This window comes from Macadamia integrifolia, unplaced genomic scaffold (assembly GCF_013358625.1).
Source record: "Macadamia integrifolia cultivar HAES 741 unplaced genomic scaffold, SCU_Mint_v3 scaffold_239A, whole genome shotgun sequence".
Classification (NCBI taxonomy): domain Eukaryota; kingdom Viridiplantae; phylum Streptophyta; class Magnoliopsida; order Proteales; family Proteaceae; genus Macadamia; species Macadamia integrifolia.
This window is the reverse complement of record NW_024870653.1, coordinates 5,332-24,214: the sequence shown is the minus strand read 5'-3', so window position 1 is coordinate 24,214 and position 18,883 is coordinate 5,332. Positions and strand designations below refer to the sequence as shown.

Below are 18,883 nucleotides of genomic sequence, written 5' to 3'. Positions count from 1 at the left end.
ATAAGGTTCCATTGCCAATGCGAAGGAGGCGATTCTAGGAGGAGTAATCATTGTTATGTTCAATTCAAGGTTATGTTTGAAACAATTCTCCCTACTCCCCCCACTCTAACTTCTCCATCTTCTCACTTTGGATTCTCTCCCTTTCTGTCTTGGGGGCTTCCTTGAAGCTTTCACTTGGTTTGAACATTGTCACTTCCTCTTTATCCATTATCAATTAGATGAGCATCCCCAGGGGTACTCGTGGTTAAAATTATATAAAAATTTTGTAGATTGGAAAAGGTTCATCTAGATTTGCATCATCTGAGTCATATTAGCCATCATAAGCTCCATTCTAGCCATCTTGTACTCTATAGGACCAAAACTGTGTGGAGGCTCGTTGCCTGTACTCATTATATGTATGTTGCTTGGATACTCCAGCGGTAAATTGGTGGAGATATTTGGAAAGGATCTTACAAGTCTAGTGGTAGTTTCTTTGAAGAGAACTAGTGTTCAAAGAGTGGGAAGATGCAACTCTCGGTTACACTGTGAAAAAAGAAATGTGAAATGCGAGAAGGTGAAGGACATGCTCTCTTGAATGAACATAGAACTAGTAAAAAAAAGTATAAAAAAGAGAAACCAAACCAATCAAGGTGTCTAAGGTAAGAAAAAACCCTAGGAACCAACAGTGATGCAGTTGTAAACACCCAAACCTCAACTTTAAAATGGAATATGTTTCTTCCTTCAGTGCACGACAACTGAATGTGTAGTCTCAAATAATTGTTATGTTTTTTTGGTAGAAAAATAATTGTTATTGATATACCATAATATATGTATTGAGACCCAGGAATGGTCAAGGACCGACCAGCAATAGATCGAACCCTCCATGATCAAACCCATCACACCAGAGTGCTCGACCAGGGTAACATTGACCATCCATCTCTTTATCGACCATGGCCACAGCCATAGGGAAAGCCCTCGCGCTGACGTGGCATCACAACAGTTCCTCTTAACCAAACCCAATGCAGTTACCAGATGGAGGATTAAGCACGGTCGAGTTGACCGTTATAGGGGAGACAACTCAGCTCTAAGTGGGAAACCTAGCCAATGGGAACAAACCCTAAAATCACTATAAGAGGGACATAAGACGGCCAAGACAGGTATGCACTTTCGAGAATCCCAGATTCATTCCATTTGAATCGATACTGAAACCTAACTAACTTAGGCATCGGAGCCTTCTTCCTGAAGGGGACTCTGGGCTAGATTCTAACCTCTATGTGTGGAGATCTCCGTCTATGGAAGAGCTCAAGTCACCGATTCTATAGAAGAGTAGAGATTGGCACTAACAGTGGCATCGTCCGTGGGAAACAAGCAAAAAGACAAATAAAGCCAAATCTGATGAAAGAAGAAAAGAAAAAGCATGCCGAAGATCACCGTAGCAAGTTCGAAAAAAGGACGACAACCCTTAGGCCCACCATTTCTCCACCCTCAGCAAGAAACGGCGAAGGAAGTGGAGCAAGTTCTAGTTGTGGTGGATGGAGGAAACCAGCAAAGAACTGCCAAGAACCACCAAGAATCACAAACCACTAGAAATGGTGACAGCTTAACAGTTCAGAGAACTTCATGAACAAGTATAGAATATAGCTGAGATCATCTGAGAGGCATCCAAGAACTTTAGCAGACCACCGCTCGAAAAGATAAGTCATCACAAAAAAACCTCTATAATGCACCAAAGTCAATCTGGGTCAACGGGAAGAAGCATGGATGAACATAGTTGCGCCTCATGTCCAAAGGATTCCAAGTTCACCACGATCCCGCCGGCCAAGGGACGATCGTCCCCAAGATAAAAAATCTCCTGCTCCTGTCCAGGAAAAAGAGGCACGAAAAGGGCTCAAAAGATCACCACCCACTCGAGAAAAGGAGAGGTACGACAAGTCCAAGAAGGACCAGAAAATAGGGTAGGGAAGCTTGAGCCCCAATCTGCGACATGACAAAGTTAGCTCGATAGTAGAGGCCCTCGACCACAAGTTTCAAAAACTGCAAGCCAAGATCGAACGAGCAATGGTCTCAGAGAAAGAGCCTGACGAACTTGAGATGTTCGGTGAGACACCACTATCTCGAGAGATCATGCAGATACCTATTCCAGAAAGCTTCAAGGTCCCAACCTTTCGGCCGTATGATGGGACCAAGGACCCATGGGGACACTTGCATACCTACCAATCAATTATGATAGTGCACGGAGCGATGGAGGTTGTTTTGTGCAGAATCTTTTCGGCATCTCTCCAAGGGCCAGCTGCCACTTGGTTTTCCTCCCTAGAACCAAGCTCTATATACAACTTCAAGAAGTTGAACAGAAAATTCCTCGATTATTTCGTAGGAAGTAAAATATGCAGAAGGATATCACAAAATCTCATGAACTTAAGGCAAAGGCCGGGAGAAACCATCCAACAATTCGTGTATAGATTCAACCTAAAAAAATTGGAGCTTAGAGACCTTGACCTGCAGGTGGAACTCATGGCCTTGCAAAGTGGAATCCAAGATGAAAGACTAATATTCTCGCTCTCTAAGTCGGAGCCAAAGACATTGGGTCGGTTAAGGGAGAAGATCCGAAAATACATCAATGTCGAAGAAGCGATAGATGGTCGAAAGCTCTCCAACCCAATCAATGAGCGAAAATAAGGCTATCAACAAGATGATAGAAGAAACCAGGTTCGGAGAACAAAACAATAGAAGAAGAGAGCGAGCAGAATACACAGCCCTGAACAAGCAAAGGTCCCATATACTCATGCACATCACCAATGAAGAAAGAGAAAAGATGAAAGAGCCCAAAAAGATCAAGACCCTGCCAGAAGGCAAAAATCAAAACAAATACTGTGAATACCATAGAGACCATGGTCATACTACTGAAGATTTCCGTAAGCTCATGATGGCTATAGAAGACCTCATAAAGAAAGGTTACCTGAAAAGGTTCTTGGGAAGACAGCCAAATACCCGATTAAATGACGGGGATTGACCAGAAGGAGGGAACGAATAGTGGAAACATCGTCAAGATTGCCACAATCCATATTACCAGAACCAGAAAGATCAAAGAACTGAGAATGGTCACGACCCAGATCACCCTACAGAAGTGATGCTCGAAGAGCTGCACCAAGAGATAGCCCAGCTCCTCGTGTTATTTCAACAATTTTAGGAGGACTGTCAAGCAGAGGAGACTCCCGATCAACAGGAATGTCATATGCCCAGAGTGTATTCTATGCCGAGCACCTCACCAAAAGAGCGAAAGTTGAGCAAGTCATTACCTTCGGGGATGATGACCTGAGAGGGGTAGATTTCCCTCATGATGATGCAATGGTCATGTCTCTAAGAATAGGAGTTTTCTCGATCAAAAGAGTTTTGGTTGACAATGGGAGTTCCGCAGACATCATATTTTGGGAGGCCTTGAAGAAAATGGAGATAGATGAAGAGAAGCTAAAGCCAGTCCATACTCCACTATACGGATTTTCAGAACCACCAGTCAGACCATAGGCATGATCGAATTTCAAATTTGGGCAGGGTTCGGTGAGCGACAGAATGTTTCTATGGTTAAATTCTTAATAGTAGACATTCCATAAGCATACAATGCAATACTAGGGCGACCAAGCTTAAACAACCTCAAAGCAATGGTGTCCACTTATCACTTAAAAATGAAGTTTCCAATTGAAAGAGGGGTCGGAGAATGTAGAGGCGACCAAAGAGAGTCTAGAAAGTGTTACATGAACACACTAAAGGACACTCGACCATTGAATGATGTACTCACAATGGAAATGGATGACCACAGGGCAGAAAAAGAAAGGATCAGAGGGGAACCGACCAAAGAGCTAACACCTATAAGTCCGATAGAGATAGATAAATCCAAGCAACTAATGATTGGAAAATCTTTGCAGGGACCCGAATGCAAGCAACTCATCTCCTTGTTGACAAGGAACCTTGACTTGTTCGCATGGTCGGCGGTGGATATGCAGGGTATTGATCGAAGGGTGATCGAGCACAAACTAAGCATTGACTGACCTTCCGACCAATAAAACAGAAGAAAAGGTCGTTTTCACCAGAAAGACAAGAGGCCATCCAAGAAGAAGTGCAAAAGCTCCTCAAAGCAAACTTCATCAGAGAAATCTGGTACCCTGAATGGATGGCAAATGTCATTATGGTGAAAAAATCCAATGGAAAGTGGAGAATTTGCATTGGCTTCAAAGACTTAAACAGGGCATGCCCAAAAGATGATTATCCCCTACCAAGGATCGACTTTCTCATAGATGCAACTCTAAGCCATGAGCGCATAAGCTTTATGGATGCTTATTTTGGCTACAATCAGATAAAGATGAACAAGCTCGACCAACCGAAGACAACCTTCACCACAAATAAAGGGTTATATTGCTACGAAGTTATGCCGTTCGGTTAGAAGACTGGTGAACTACATTTTCAGAAACCTGATCTGAAGGAACATGGACGTATATGTTGACGACATGTTAGTCAAGAGAAAAATGTCAACTTATCACACTTCGGACCTAGAGGAAGCCTTCAACGTGTTGAGAAAATACAAAGTGAAACTTAATCCGACCAAATGTGCCTTCGGGGTAACGTCGGGAAAATTTCTTGGATTCATGGTCTCCCACAGAGGAATAGAAGCTAAGCTTGAAAAATACATGCCATTCAAGAAAATGGCTGCACCAAAAAACATAAATGAAGTCCAACAAATGACAGGCCGGTTAGCTGCACTCGGCCGATTTATCTCTAATGCTGGAGGAAGGTATTTACCATTTTTTCAAACACTAAAGGGGGGCAAAAAGTTTGAATGGAATGATAGCTGCCAAAAGGCATTTGAGGAATTGAAGGAGTATTTGATGTCACCACCACTACTCACAAAGTCGAGCAAAGGAGATAAGTTGCAAATTTATTTGGGTATCTCGCCACTTGCAGTAAGTGCAGTACTACTCAAAGAAGAAGACAAACATCAGAACCTATCTATTATGTGAGCAAATGTTTGGTTGATGCGAAACTAAGGTATAATAAGATAGAAAATCCAGCCTTGGCCTTAAAAACTATAGCACGAAAAATCAGACCGTGCTTCCAAGCACACGAGATCACAGTCTTGACCGACCAACCCTTGAAAAATCTTCCATAGCTCCAGAACAACTGGGCAGATGGTTAGTTGGGCAATTGAGCTAGGAGAATTTGACATAAATTTTCGACCAAGGTCAACCATCAAAGCTCAGACACTAATAGACTTCGTGGTCGAATGCACCATACTTGACCCTCAACCGAAGGAAGCTACGGACCAGCAACAAAACTTGGAAAGAAGGACACAAACAGACCAATGGAAAAGACCGATTCCAATTGGAAAATATTTGTAGAAGAATCTTCCAGTACAGCCAAGAGTGGAGCAGAAGGCTTCCGAATACAATGCGCCCTCAGATTCTCATTCCAAGCATCAAATAATGAGGCCAAGTACGAAGCATTACTAGCTGGAATCAAGTTAGCAAAATCCCTTGAAGTTCGAAAATTGAATATTTACAGTGACTCCCAACTGGTCGTATGTCAACTAATAGGGCAGTACGAAGCAAAAGAGCACAAAATGATAGAATGTTTAAAGAAAGTTAAAGAACTCTTAGCAAATTTTGAGATAGTGCACATACAAAGAATTGGTCGGGACAAAAACATAGTAGCAAATGCCTTATCCAAATTGGCCACAACCTCATATTCAAACATTACCCCTCCCATATTTGTTGAGATACTTTCGTGATCAAGTTTATCTGAAGAAAACAACCCAGATAATGCAAATTGACCAAGAAGATACCTGGATGACTCTCATTTATAAATACTTGACAGAAGGAACAGATAGTACAGAAGCTCGGAAGGTAAAACAACGAGAAATAAGATTTACAGTATTGGACAATGGAATATTATGCAAAAGGTTATTCTCGGGCAACCTGCTCAAGTGTCTTGGTCCTCGAGATGCCGAATACGCCCTAACAAAAGTACATGAGGGGATCTGTGGTCAACACCTGGGAGGATAAGCATTGGCTCATAAGATACTATGGCAAGGATTCTTCTGGCCCAAAATGACCAATGAGTCAATTGAATATGTAAAGAAATGCTCGAAATGGCAGTTCTTTGTCCCAATACCTAAGCGACCAGCCACTCAACTCAACACTCTGACTAGCCCTCTACCATTTGCCATGTGGGGCATGGACATACTAGGACCATTTCCAATAGTAGTCAGACAAAGAAACTTCGTCATAGTAGCGGCCGACTACTTTACAAAATGGGTGGAAGCAGAAGCATTAGCAACTATCATAGAGCATAACACATCAAATTTCTTTAAAATATCCATCGTCTTTCGATTTGGCATACCTCAGATTCTAATCACTGATAATGGAAAACAATTTGACAACAAAAGCCTCTCCAAATTGTGCAAAGACCTGATGATCTATCATAGAAAGACCTCTGTAGGATATCCTCAAACCAACGGGTTAACTGAGAATGCGAACAAAACCTTGCTCCAAGGAATAAGAAAACGATTGGACGATGCCAAAGGTTGATGGGTAGAAGAACTATTGAGCATATTATGGGCACACCGAACAACCGAGAGAACAACAATAGGAGAAACTCCATACTCCCTTACGTTTGGGACAGAGGCAATCAGCCCGGTGGAAATAGGGGCAATATCACTTCGTATAAGCTCTTATAGAGAACAAACAAACAAGGAAGGCTTAGAGAATGACCTCGATTTACTAGAAGAAGCCAGGGAACAAGCAAAAGAGAAAATGGAAATAAACTAATAGAAAGTAGCCCAACATTTCAACACCAAGGTAACGGAGTGGCTATTCCAACTAGTGGACTTGGTCTTAAGATGAACAAAAGTTTCAAATCCAAAGAATCAGGGGAAGCTTGCCCCCATCTGGGAAGGACCATACAAGAGCAAAGATAATCAAAACAGGAACTTATCATCTCCAAAACATGAAAGGGAAGAAAATTGAGAGATCATGGAACTCTGTAAACCTTAAGAAATACTATCAATAAAGCAAATATTATTCAAAGAAAGGCTTTCTCTCTGTTTTCTTTTTTCTTTCAAAGCTACAAGGGGAACATGCGAGCATCATATGAACAGGATCTCTTGCCCCATGATTATGAGGACCTTGCAAGCTTCTACACTTAGAACCTCTTGCCTCCCCATTACGAGGACTCGCGAGCTCCACCACATAATAACAGAGAACCACAATACAAAAAGTACTACATACAAAAATACTAAAGGCAAAAATAAATCACCTCCATTACATCAACAACCTTCATCAAAAGGGGTACAAAATCACAAAATGGAAGCAAATAACGAAGACAAGTTCGGAACCTAGACACAAACAAAAGAAGAGCTGAATACATTTAGTGATCTACATTCTCGGAGGGATCAGAAGAGGCTTTAGGTGGAGCAGTAGCAGGGGCAGAAGAATCAGGAGTGGCCATAGAAGAACCATTTGGAACAATATCACTTGGGGTACTGTGCTTGCGAGTAGGCGAAGCGGCAGCTGTGGAGCTCGAGGAAGTTCGTTCCTCCAGCGTGATCTTTAGGCGCTCTACCTTCTCCCACTCTCGTGAGAAATGGCTCAGATCAATACCCGGATGCTGGCGTGCCGCTTCTTCTTGGACTAGCAAAATTCCTTTAAGATACCATCGAGCTCCACAAAGCGCCACCTCACTATCAAAATTGTTGGATCGCTTATCCCGCCAAGCGCTTCGACATTACCTTGCTTGCGTGTGTGCATAGTGTCATTTGCATATTTCTATGTGCGACGCTCCTGCGTCGTGAGGGAATCCTTCAAATAAGCCACCTCCTTCGTTAAACACTCATTATCTGCACTCTTCTGCTCTAACTCCTTCTCAGCCCCTAACAGTTTGGCTACAGTCTTCACCTTAGTTATCTCCAAATCCTTATAATGGTCTCTTATGCTCGCCATCTCCCTTTCCTTCACAACAATCTCGGTCTTGGCAGTATCCTTCATTTTCTTAGCTTCTTCCCACTTCGTCCTCATCTGGCTCGCAGAATTATCCTCGGCTTTCTTTCGCAAACTCTTCGTTAACTATTAATACTCATTAGTGCGCCTCAACAACTCTCCCAGAAGTGCTTGACTCTGAAACAAACACAAAACTTCAATAAATTCAAAAACTCGACCAAATAGCAACAAAGGAAAGAGACCCAAGTAATCAAAGCCGTATGAACACTCACAAGAGCTAAATGAGTAAAACCTTTCCCCAACAGGTACCGAAATTTCTTCCCCTTATAATTGGCCCTATCCATGGGAAGAACACTCTCTAGAACAACTCTCTCGGCCAACATCGGATCATCAGTGTATTGAGGAATATAAAGCTCTTGGGAGGACGTGTCAATACCCTTCCCCTTCTCCGCTCGCTATTTCTTTGAGTGCTTGGAGATATACTCCGAAGCAGCTTTTGCTCCAACTTTCGTAGGGTCAAAAGTAACCATCTCTGAATCACCTTGAGTAACGTGAGGATCCAAATATGGCGAAGGAATAATAGACTCCTCAAGAGAAGCTACACCTTCCTCTTCCTCCGTCTCGGTATGAACGACCGGCTTCTGCTTCCTCTTGGCTCGATAGCAAGAGAAATGCCGTCATTCGACGACTCGACCTCCATAGATGGGATGTCCTCTTGAAGAGGCTGCTCAAGCGCTTCCTCCGAGATCTGGAGATAATCATCACCACCCCCTCCTCGTTCATTCACATTCCCCTCTACATTAACGACGTCCTCCTTGACATCAAGGATATCCAAAATATTGATCATATAGTAAAGATCTATGGGTCCTAAAATAAGAGTGCATACAAGAAAGTAAATTACACAAGAAAAGCAAAGAACAACTTCCAGAAATAGAACAAACTAAGTCAAGACAACTACTAATGGAAACATCTTACCCGGACTCAGACCATACTGAGCCAGGTACTAATCCTTAGGCAACCGAGACGCAATGACCACCCGTACTGACTGGGACAACAGCAACAAGACCTCTTCCTTGTCATCTCAAAGGATAGGCTTCTTGTTCGCCTTACCCGTGTTCACCAGAGACCACCTGGTCGGAATCCCATATGGATGAGAAGGACGAGCATAGAAGAACCCATCCTTCCATCGAGGAATGGAGGTCAGCAAGAAATCAATCACTTTATGAGATGCACTATGATGTCTAAAATAGAACCATCTAGGGAAAGCGTTGTGGTTGGAGAGAGAGTATAGCCTGATGAACAGGCGAAGAGAGGGCTCCACCTTCAAATCCCTCAACCGAACATGGAAACTAGAAGAATCAACCACGAGTTCAGAACTAGTTGAGTGGGATAATGTCACACCCTGCCTCATTTGGCCAAGGCATATGGCACTGGACACCCACATCCAGTCAGCCTAACCCTCCAGGATCACAGATGTAGTATCTTAATTTCATAAATGCCATTAAGACCACAACTAAAATCAAAGTACGCTAAAATAAATCATACAAATATCACTGGTGATGTACTAAAGTGATAAATTACAAATATACAAGATTCATCTATTAACAACCCACACGTGTAATATTTACATCTTACATATTTCATCATTATTTACATCAAAAGGAGTAACTAAAATAGCAAGAGTGATGTCCATCAGCATCCTGGTGTCTCATAGACACAAACCTCATATCCGCTGGCAGAGTTCATCCTGCCTCAGCATCTAGAAAGATAACAAAGAGGGGTGAACACGGGAATGCACAATGAGGGTTGGGAGCAAGCAACACACAAAATAAGATGCAATGTAAGTTCCACACAGACATATGATGCATATGAATTCATTAAGAGCAAGCACACACAACATAAGATGCATTGTAAGTTTCACACAGACATATGATGGATATGAATTCATTAAGAGCAGGCACACAACGTAAGATGCAATATAAGTTCCACACAGACATATCATGCATATGAATCCATTTATTTATTTTCCTATTTCCATCATTAGGTCCATTATATGATATAGGTGCTATGCAGCGTAGGTGGCATTCCCTACCCTATACGTTGGGCCTCAGGAATATAAGCTGCTGCAAGTGGAAGTCTGTAGGTAGGTCCTGGAATCCTACACAATCGGTCTCCCTGCAAACCTCCAAAGGTAACCCCAAACAGACAGCCATGGTCTTGGAATCCTATACATCAGTGACCCATGCTGTGAACTGTTGCGGTCCCGGAATCCTCCATATTGGTCACCAGTGTAGTGGATAGCCATGGTCCTGAAATCCTACACATCGGTCACCCATGTTATTTCTGCCTCGGAGTACAGTACGCCATACTCTCAATAACATACCACCCTTTGGGATTAGCCAGTATCTAACCCCCTACTGGCAAGGGGTGTAGCACTAGGGTTTTTGAATCCTAACCATGCATTCTATATGCTTCCATATCATACAACAGTGACCATCATTGTACTATTGACCTCTAAGCCCACGGTACTGGAAACACACCTCGACCACACCATGCCTCAGACCATCGATGTTACAATCATTACCACCCATAGTACATCACACATCCTCTGACCTCTAGGCCCGTGGTACCGGACAAAACCTTGTCCACATAGTGCCCTCGACTGTCAGAGTCACAATCATAACTATGCTATTGATCTCTGAGCCCACAGTACCGGAAACACACCTCGGCCACACCATGCCCTAGACTATCAATACAATAGTTACAACTGTGGGCCACATCCATATAGCCACATTCTATATTCACAACACACAATCACATAATCACAATGGCTTACCTCACTTACCTTTGCAGTCCAGAAACCCGTCCACAACCTTACCAATCCATATTCACAGGTTAGCAAATATTAATAGCAAACAACATGCATAGCGGCAACATAACAAATCATACATACACGCCATTCATGCAGAAATAGAAAATAATGTAAAACACTCCGTAAAATAAAGTAAAAAACCCCTCACCTTGTTATCCAAATCACAGTTGTTACCATTGAGTTCCGGTCACCGTGTATCCTCACTAGGTAATTTAGGTTCCTAAACCAATGTGTATCATTCTATCAACATCTATAACATACTTACATCATAATTATTATCAAACTAGATTAGATAGGGTTATTCTTATCTCTACCCTTTCTATTTAGGTTCACTTTAGGGTCCCCTTTCGCTCCTGTAGTTGGCCACACTGTCCCCTTTATAGTATTTAAGAGGTCCTTATTAGGCCCAATGAGTTTTAGATCAGTTCTGAAATCATTTCAATCTCTGGAAGTCTAACCAGCTAGAGACTTCTGGCACGACCGGTTGGCCTATGGTCTCCTGCTTGTTGCCCCTTTTTTTTGTAGAATTTTGATTCTGCCAGTGTTCTGCAGAATTTAAACCCTGTAATTACTGCTTACTTCTTTGGTTTGAGGTTCCAATTACTTCATAACAGTAAGTTTAGTCTTCACTTGGTCCAATCTCCACTTCCATATTCAATTTCTTAAATTAGATATGTACAATTTAGCATAAATTCCAGATTTCATCCAACTGAACCAATTTCCCATACAAATCATGAAATCAGAGGTGGAATTAACAACATATAGCTTTCAATTTAATGATCAAACCTCAATTTCACTTGCATGCATAGAATCAGACCTCTAATTCATCTTGCATATGTCTTTAAAACCTTAAATCAGTAAAATCAAAGTGGGATTTCACTTCAATTCAAAGAAATTTTTCTGTTTTAAAAATTTAAGCAGGAATCTTAACATTTCAAACCCATTTGGCCTTAATGCATGGTAATCCATTTCATATTTAAGCTTCATTTCAGCAAAGAAAACAGAATTTCACATGCTCATGTTCTTACACCTTTTTGAAATCTCAGATTTCATCTTCATCTTCCTATTTCAGCTAAATCGGCCAACCCAAGCTTCCAATTTCGGCATCATCCTTGCCATTTCAGGTTAGCAAAAGGTTAAACCTCTTTCCTGGTTGCAGACACTTCCAATTGCTGCCTCAAGAAACTGATATCCCTCTTGATTTCTCCTTCTTCTCTTCTTCTTCTTTCTTCCTTCTCCTTCCTCTCTTCTTCTTTTTTCTGTATTTTCTTCCTTCTTTTCTTTTCTGGTTTCGTTCTGTTCTCAGCAGTAAAGAGAAAGGCTGAACCGACCTTCCCTCTATTTATATCCGCTCCACCGACTTGACTATTACTGTATATATATATATATATATATATATACTATAATAGGTTATTTTAAATCCTTTCTTACATTTAGTCGCTGCTATAATATTATTAAATTGTAAGAATAATGGGCATACAACAAGGAAATGTGTGGGTCCCACAACAGAAAACCAGTTTTTAGGCATTCTGTTAACCGAACAGGGAGGCCAGTTGCGCAGAGGCTCTCACACCGGTTTGCCCATTTTTGGTCCTCTACTGTCCAGTCTTCTGGCTAAGGTACCCCACCTGATGTGGGATCCTTTTTCAGTCTTGTGGGCATCCTTAAGACTATCCCTCTTTGTTAGTTAATTCACGTTTAAAACGTCGTCCCGTTTTTTTATCGTTTTAAACACCGTTTGTCGAATTTTTCATAAAAAACCGATAAAAAAGGGGAACGGGGCTATTTGAAGTTTTAAACGCGTATCCGTTTTTTTGATAGTAGAAAAATGGATATTAAAAATGGATACGCGTTTAAAATGCGTTTAAAACTTCAAATGAATATTATCTATATTTGTTTTGATTATTATCTAGGTATTTAGAGAATTATCATGCCAATTTATGTCTATATATTGCCATTTTTTTGACACTGTATTATTTAAATATAAACGTTTAAAACACGTATTGTCCGTTTTTTATTTTTTTTCCCGTTTTTACCGTATTTGATCGTATTTTTGATTGTCCCGTTCACGTTTTGATCCGTTTAAAACATGTCCGTACCGAACAATATTTTTTTGCCGTTCCCGTTTTAACTAACAGAGCTATCCCTACATCACAATAAGGTGTCCTTTCCCCAGGTACCCTTCTCCATCAACTTCTTGTTTCTAAGGCTGGAGTTCAAAAATCAAGGTGTCACAGATAATACCATAGTGGCTCAAGACTTGACAAATAAATGGAGCAAGAGGAAGAGGAAGACCATTTATGAGAGCATACTCATACAGACATATCTCCCGTTCCCAAGCAACATTGGCCCTATCTCTCACATTAGGGACTCGAAGAGGTACAGACTCTGGGATATGATACCGTGTTTGGAACCTATCCAAATCTGCGGAGGTAATCACGAACCTCACTTGCCCGACCGACAATTCTATGGTAGGGTCATTTTTGTTGGAACCAAAGAGGACCGGACATAGACTCTTTTTGGGAGTAACTTACTTAGGAATGAACTTCCGACCGGAGCTCCCACCACCACCACCGACGGGGCCTCTATGGAGAACCCTCCCTATTGACTCAGACCCATCCTCAGACTTAGATGTCGTTCTAGACCCCATTACAAGAACAATGAAGAAGAAGAAAAAGATGAAAGATAACAATGCAAGACTCCTTCGAACAAAGAGATATCCACTTACCAATCGCGAAAGCACGAAATAATTTTAGCAAGCAGGTAAAAGAAATCCAACCAGATGCCTTAAAACGATAAGCAAAGTCACGGCAGAAGAAGGTAAACAGGCAACAACACTCAAACTCTTATACAAAATAAACAAACTTCTCCCCCAGGCGGATGAAAATTATCTGCAATTTCGATCTCGTATAATTCCGTGAAATACCCCCTTTAAGGAGTGACACGTGTATTGATACCAATACAATGGTCCAGATCTGGTACAACTAATAAAATCTTAAGTCATTTAAATCAGATCTGGACCATTGTATTGGTATCAATACATGTGTCACCCCCTAAAGAGGGTATTTCACGAAATTGTACGAGATCGAAATTGCAGACGATTTCAACCCCCCAGGCACGAATTAACAAAAGATTCAAAACCCCAGGGAAAGCACAAAAATACCCCAAAATAACATAGCCACAGGATGAGAACATTTCGACGGTTCAGATCAGCAAATTCCACAAATCCTGAATAATAGATCAAATTCCAGCAAAAGATGGATGCGTGGACTGAAAACCGTCCACTCTGCGAATAGAGCTCACATGTGCGACGTGACAACTATCCCCATAATTCAAGGAAAACATTTAACGCTTATAGCCGACTTACCATAAAAGGAGTATTACTAGAGGAAGTATCATTGTTTCAGACTCCATCGAGTTTTTGATTCTCAAAATTCAAGGGGTAGGGGTAATACGATATACCATAATATATGTACTAAGACCCAGGAATGTTCAAGGACCGACCAGAGTTATTAAATTCGCCGAATTATTCGCGAATAATTCGCGCGAACAGAATTTTTCCGAATTAAACGAAAAATTCTGACCGAATCCGAATTATAAATAAAATTCTTTAAAAATCGCGCCTTTTTCTAATTAGATTTAAAATCGCGATTATATCGGACCGAACCGTTTTAAACCGAATAATTCGGTTCAAACACACTTTATTAAAAAAAAAAAAAATCGAATTACAAAAGCCAAAAAGAGGGTTTCTGAACTTTCGTTTCTTTCTATTTCTTCCCCCAAACCCTCATCCTCTCCATCTCCGAGACTCCGACCGGCGACTCTGTCAGTCTCAGTCACTTGATGTCTCTTCCAATCCATGTCTCCGCCTCTCCGGTGACTTCGTGAGTTCGAAGGTAGGTGACTCGTGAGGAGAGCATGGGACAAAAGCCAAAATAAAGAGGAAAAGGAGCCGTTTTTGTTTCTGGAAGACTGTCATTACTGGTTGCAGGCAGTGGTCGGTGCCAAGGACGACGACGACCGCCGCACCTGCTCCACAGACAGCACGCGAGGTAACCTGAGTACGGGCCACAACAGGTCACCGGGTCCTATAGATTCCACGCATTCACCTCGATGTCGCTTCTCGTCTGCTGTAATACTACCGCAGATGCGTTCCAACAGTGTGTCCCCATGCTCCTTAGCCAGCCGGGCTGTGTTGCCGTGTGAATCGTGAGTTCGTGACTAACGCCTGAAGTTCCATAAAGTTAACTCTGCTCACATCGTTGTCACTTTCCTTTCTCTGTTCAAAATAACAAAAGCGAACAGATTGTCGCGCGGGGCCTCTCTCGGTGAGCGTACGTGGTTAAGGGAGCTGCTTCCCAACGAAGCAAAGTAGGAGGAGCAGGTATAGAATTCAACTTCTTATACTTCCAGATCTCTGAATTCTCACTTCTGGTAGAAGCTACTCGCTGGTTTTCTGTAACTCGTCTTTGCTTTCTCATGGTATCTCTTCTTACTGATTTTCTTATATTTAGATTTTGATTTTAGTTCTCTTTTTGTTTTCTGATACTTCTGGCGATCGATCGAATTGATATTGTTTGGGGGGTTTTCTTTTTTTTTTTCGGATGATCGAAGTCTATTTGCATTGCGACCTTAACTGCAAGAAAAACTTGCTAGTTCTAGCCTAACTACTAAACAATGTGGAAGTTCAAGATAGTATTCAAAGGAGAAACTAAAAGGTGGGAAAAAACATGGATTAAAGAATGAAGAGAACAATAAAAACAATTATTTTCTGAGAGTTACAGTGGAATGGTGAAACAGAGCTTTAATGTTCCTAGTCCTGAAGACTGGGATAGGAAACTAATGATATTGAGACAATAGTTCCTATAATTAATTGCCATGGCAGTCCGCAGTCCTTGACCATTAATGTTAGCTCCCCATGAGGTGCTATGCCAGGGTTACCAATGTTCATGACGGGGTTTATGTTGCTTTGTTTGTTCATATTACTCAGGTGGATTTATGGACTGTTGTTTGCACCTGTTGCACTTCTCTCTATTTGCATTCTTGTGCTTTCCCTTTGCCAGTACAAACTGGGTGAATCTAGTAATATCTCCATGCCATTGTACAAAAAATAGGGGCAGATTGAATGTGGCATAGGGGCTGGGTCTACTATTTTGACAGCTTTGGGTTGGAAAATTAAAGGAAAGAATGCAATTTTGAGTGAAGAGCTGTTTGATGCTTATTTTTCTCTGTTGATTGTATTGTACCTTTGGTCATGCATTGTAAAAGGCTATGCATGTTAGTGGGACTTGAAAACTTGATTCTTTAATTATTCAGAGGCTATTTGCTTATGTAATGTAGTTATTAATATCAGATGTATTTGTTTGTTTATATGAAATGATTTATGTTGTTTTTTTTTTTTTGTGTTTCAACTTTTAACAAATAGGAAAAATGGGAAGACAAAAAGAAAAGTTTTGGCAACATGCTGAGCAACTTGATAGTTTACATTTCAAATGCAAATTTTGTGAAAAACAAGTTTATGGAGGGGTCACTCGACTCAAGTATCATTTAGCTAAGGTTAGTGGTCATGATGTTGCCTCTTGTGAGAAAGTATCAGATGATGTCCAAGCAGAAGCTCTTCTTGCTATTAATTCTGAATCAAGTAGCAAAAAGCGGAAGAGTTGTACCAGTGGTGAGAGTATAGTTGGTTCTTCTCCTTTAGCTATAACTAGTCAAAGGCAGTCCACAATGGAGGAAATGATCCCTAAGATGGACAAATCAACTTGGGAGAAATCTCTTCGTGATCTTTTTATTAAAAATAACATTTCTTTCAATGTTGTTCAATCGGATGCTTTCATCAATTTTGTGAAGTGCACAGCCCGTTATGGTCCTAGTGTTCCTATTCCAAGTTATGGAACCCTTCGTGGAAGAATAATTCCTAAAGCAAGAAAGGACCTTGAAAAATATGTTGAAGAAGTAAAATTTTCTTGGAAGCAAACTGGTTGTACATTCATGTCTGATTCATGGACTGACTTGAAGAAGCGGTCTTTTCTTAATGTGATTGCTTATTCCCCAGGTGGTGCTCTCTTTTTGAAGTCAGAGGAGTGTTCTCATGCTAAATTGACTGCTTTTTATATATTTGATATTCTTGAGAAAGAGATTGAAAGTATTGGCCCAAATTTAGTGGTTCAGCTAATTTCAGACAATGCATCCAATTATTCAAGTGCACTTGATATGCTTACTGGAAAGTATCGTTGGTTGTTTAAGACTCGATGTGCAGCCCATGGTATCAATCTAATGTTGAAGGATATCTATATAAAGGTTTTTTGGGTTCAAGAAATTTTTGATAAGGTGAAAAGAATTATTGACTACTTGTACAAGTCAATAATTGTCTTACAGTTGATGAGGAGTTTCACAAAGAAGGATCTAAAATATCCTTGCAAAACTAGATTTGCTTCAAACTTTTTAATGCTTCAGTCAATTGTTGAAGTGGAAGAGAAGCTTAGACTCCTAGTTGCATCAGCTGAGTGGAGGAGTCTAAGAAATTCGAGATCTTTAGAAGCAGAACGAGTAGTGGACACCATTCAAAGGGAGTCGTTTTGGAATGATTCAAAAGAGATTTTGAGATTTATGGAACCAATCATTCGAGTTCTCCATTTGGTTGATGGTGATGGAGCTACATCAGGGTATTTGTATGAAGCAATGGAAAGAGCAAGAGAGGTATTGGAGAAGCATTATGAGGAAAACCACCGGTATGACCAAATTTTGAAAATCTTTGATAAGAGAAGAGATGAAAATATTTTGGGAATCATTCACTATGCAGCTGCTGTTTTCAACCCCACTTATTTTTTTAGTGAAAGATTCAAAAAGATTCCTCAAATGAAAGATGCAACAGATTTCATTGGTGAAACAGTGGTTCCACAAGATGAGAGGAGAGAATATTATGGACAGCTGGCAGTATACCACATGAAGTCTAGCACTCTTTTTACTCCCAGTGCCAAGATGATGATGGAAACTAGTCATCCTCGTAAGTGTAATAATTATTTTCTTTTTAAAATTTTTAGTTTATTGTTTCTTATGTAAAGATTACTTGTCTTTTAAAATTGTTTATTTATATATATATATATTTTTTTTGCCAATGACAGGGGTTTGGTGGCATATACAAGGTGATGCTATTCCTATCTTACAGAAGTATGCCATTCGAATATTGAGCCAACCATGTAGTTCTTCAGCTTGTGAGAGAAATTGGAGTGCCTGGGATGCAGCACAAACCAAAAGGAGGAATAGATTGTCAGCAACAATGTTAGATGATTTAGTCTATGTGAGAATGAATTCATTGATGATGGAAAAAAGGGGTGAACTTGAACAGAAAAACATGTTACCCATTAATCTTGACAATATTAGTGTCAATGATTTTGATCAGCGCATTGAGGACGTTGATAAAGAGTTAGAGAGATTGTTGGATGATGTGGATGATAGCATTGCTGAAGACTTGCTATTTGGTGCAAGTGCTAGTTTTACTGAGAGCGAGACTCAACCCCCAGATAGTATATAATGATTTAGTTGAGTACTTAAGTTATGGTGTTGTAATAACTATTGTTATGCTTTTGTGTATGTTTTGCTTTATTTAGAATAGCTTTTCCTTTTAAGCATGAATGATGGAATTATGTGAGTTATGGACTCATGGATTGAATGAAGTCATTTTGAACTTTTATGTCCCTACAGGATAATTGGTAGAAGCATTAAAACATGCATTAGAAATTGAATTACTGTAACCATTGCTTTCATCACTCAATGACAACTTTTTTCTAGTTTTTTAACTGTATTGTATATTTGAACTACAATAATTTTCTCTTCTTAGGTGTACATATCAAGTTAATTACTTAATAAATAAAATAGATACAATAAATTATAAAAAATAACATCCGAATTTTTTGCCCGACTTTTATTTTGGTACTCGAATAATTCTCGAATCCGAATCCGAATCCGATTTTTATTTTGTCCGCTTTTTTGACCGCTTTTTTGACCGAACCCTTAAATTAATCAAACGAATTATTCCGAATAATTCTTC

General features: G+C 40.5%; 2 protein-coding genes across 2 annotated transcripts in view; both read left to right on the top strand.

Moving 5' to 3' along the window:
• The window catches only part of LOC122071493 (aspartic proteinase 36-like), an 88,288-nt gene extending 78,193 nt beyond the window's left edge, over positions 1 to 10,095 (top strand). Inside the window, exon 12 of the mRNA XM_042635849.1 lies at positions 10,035 to 10,095. Coding sequence (XP_042491783.1) covers positions 10,035 to 10,080 — 46 coding nt within the window. The 3' untranslated portion in view covers positions 10,081 to 10,095. The remainder of the gene's footprint in view (positions 1 to 10,034) is intronic.
• A 6,426-nt stretch (positions 10,096 to 16,521) lies between these two features.
• On the top strand, positions 16,522 to 18,390 carry LOC122071496. Its single transcript, XM_042635854.1, has 2 exons — positions 16,522 to 17,839; positions 17,958 to 18,390. Exons 1-2 carry the CDS (start codon positions 16,561 to 16,563, stop codon positions 18,365 to 18,367), a joined length of 1,689 nt encoding a protein of 562 aa, XP_042491788.1. The 5' UTR covers positions 16,522 to 16,560; the 3' UTR covers positions 18,368 to 18,390.
• The last annotated feature ends 493 nt before the right edge of the window (positions 18,391 to 18,883 follow it).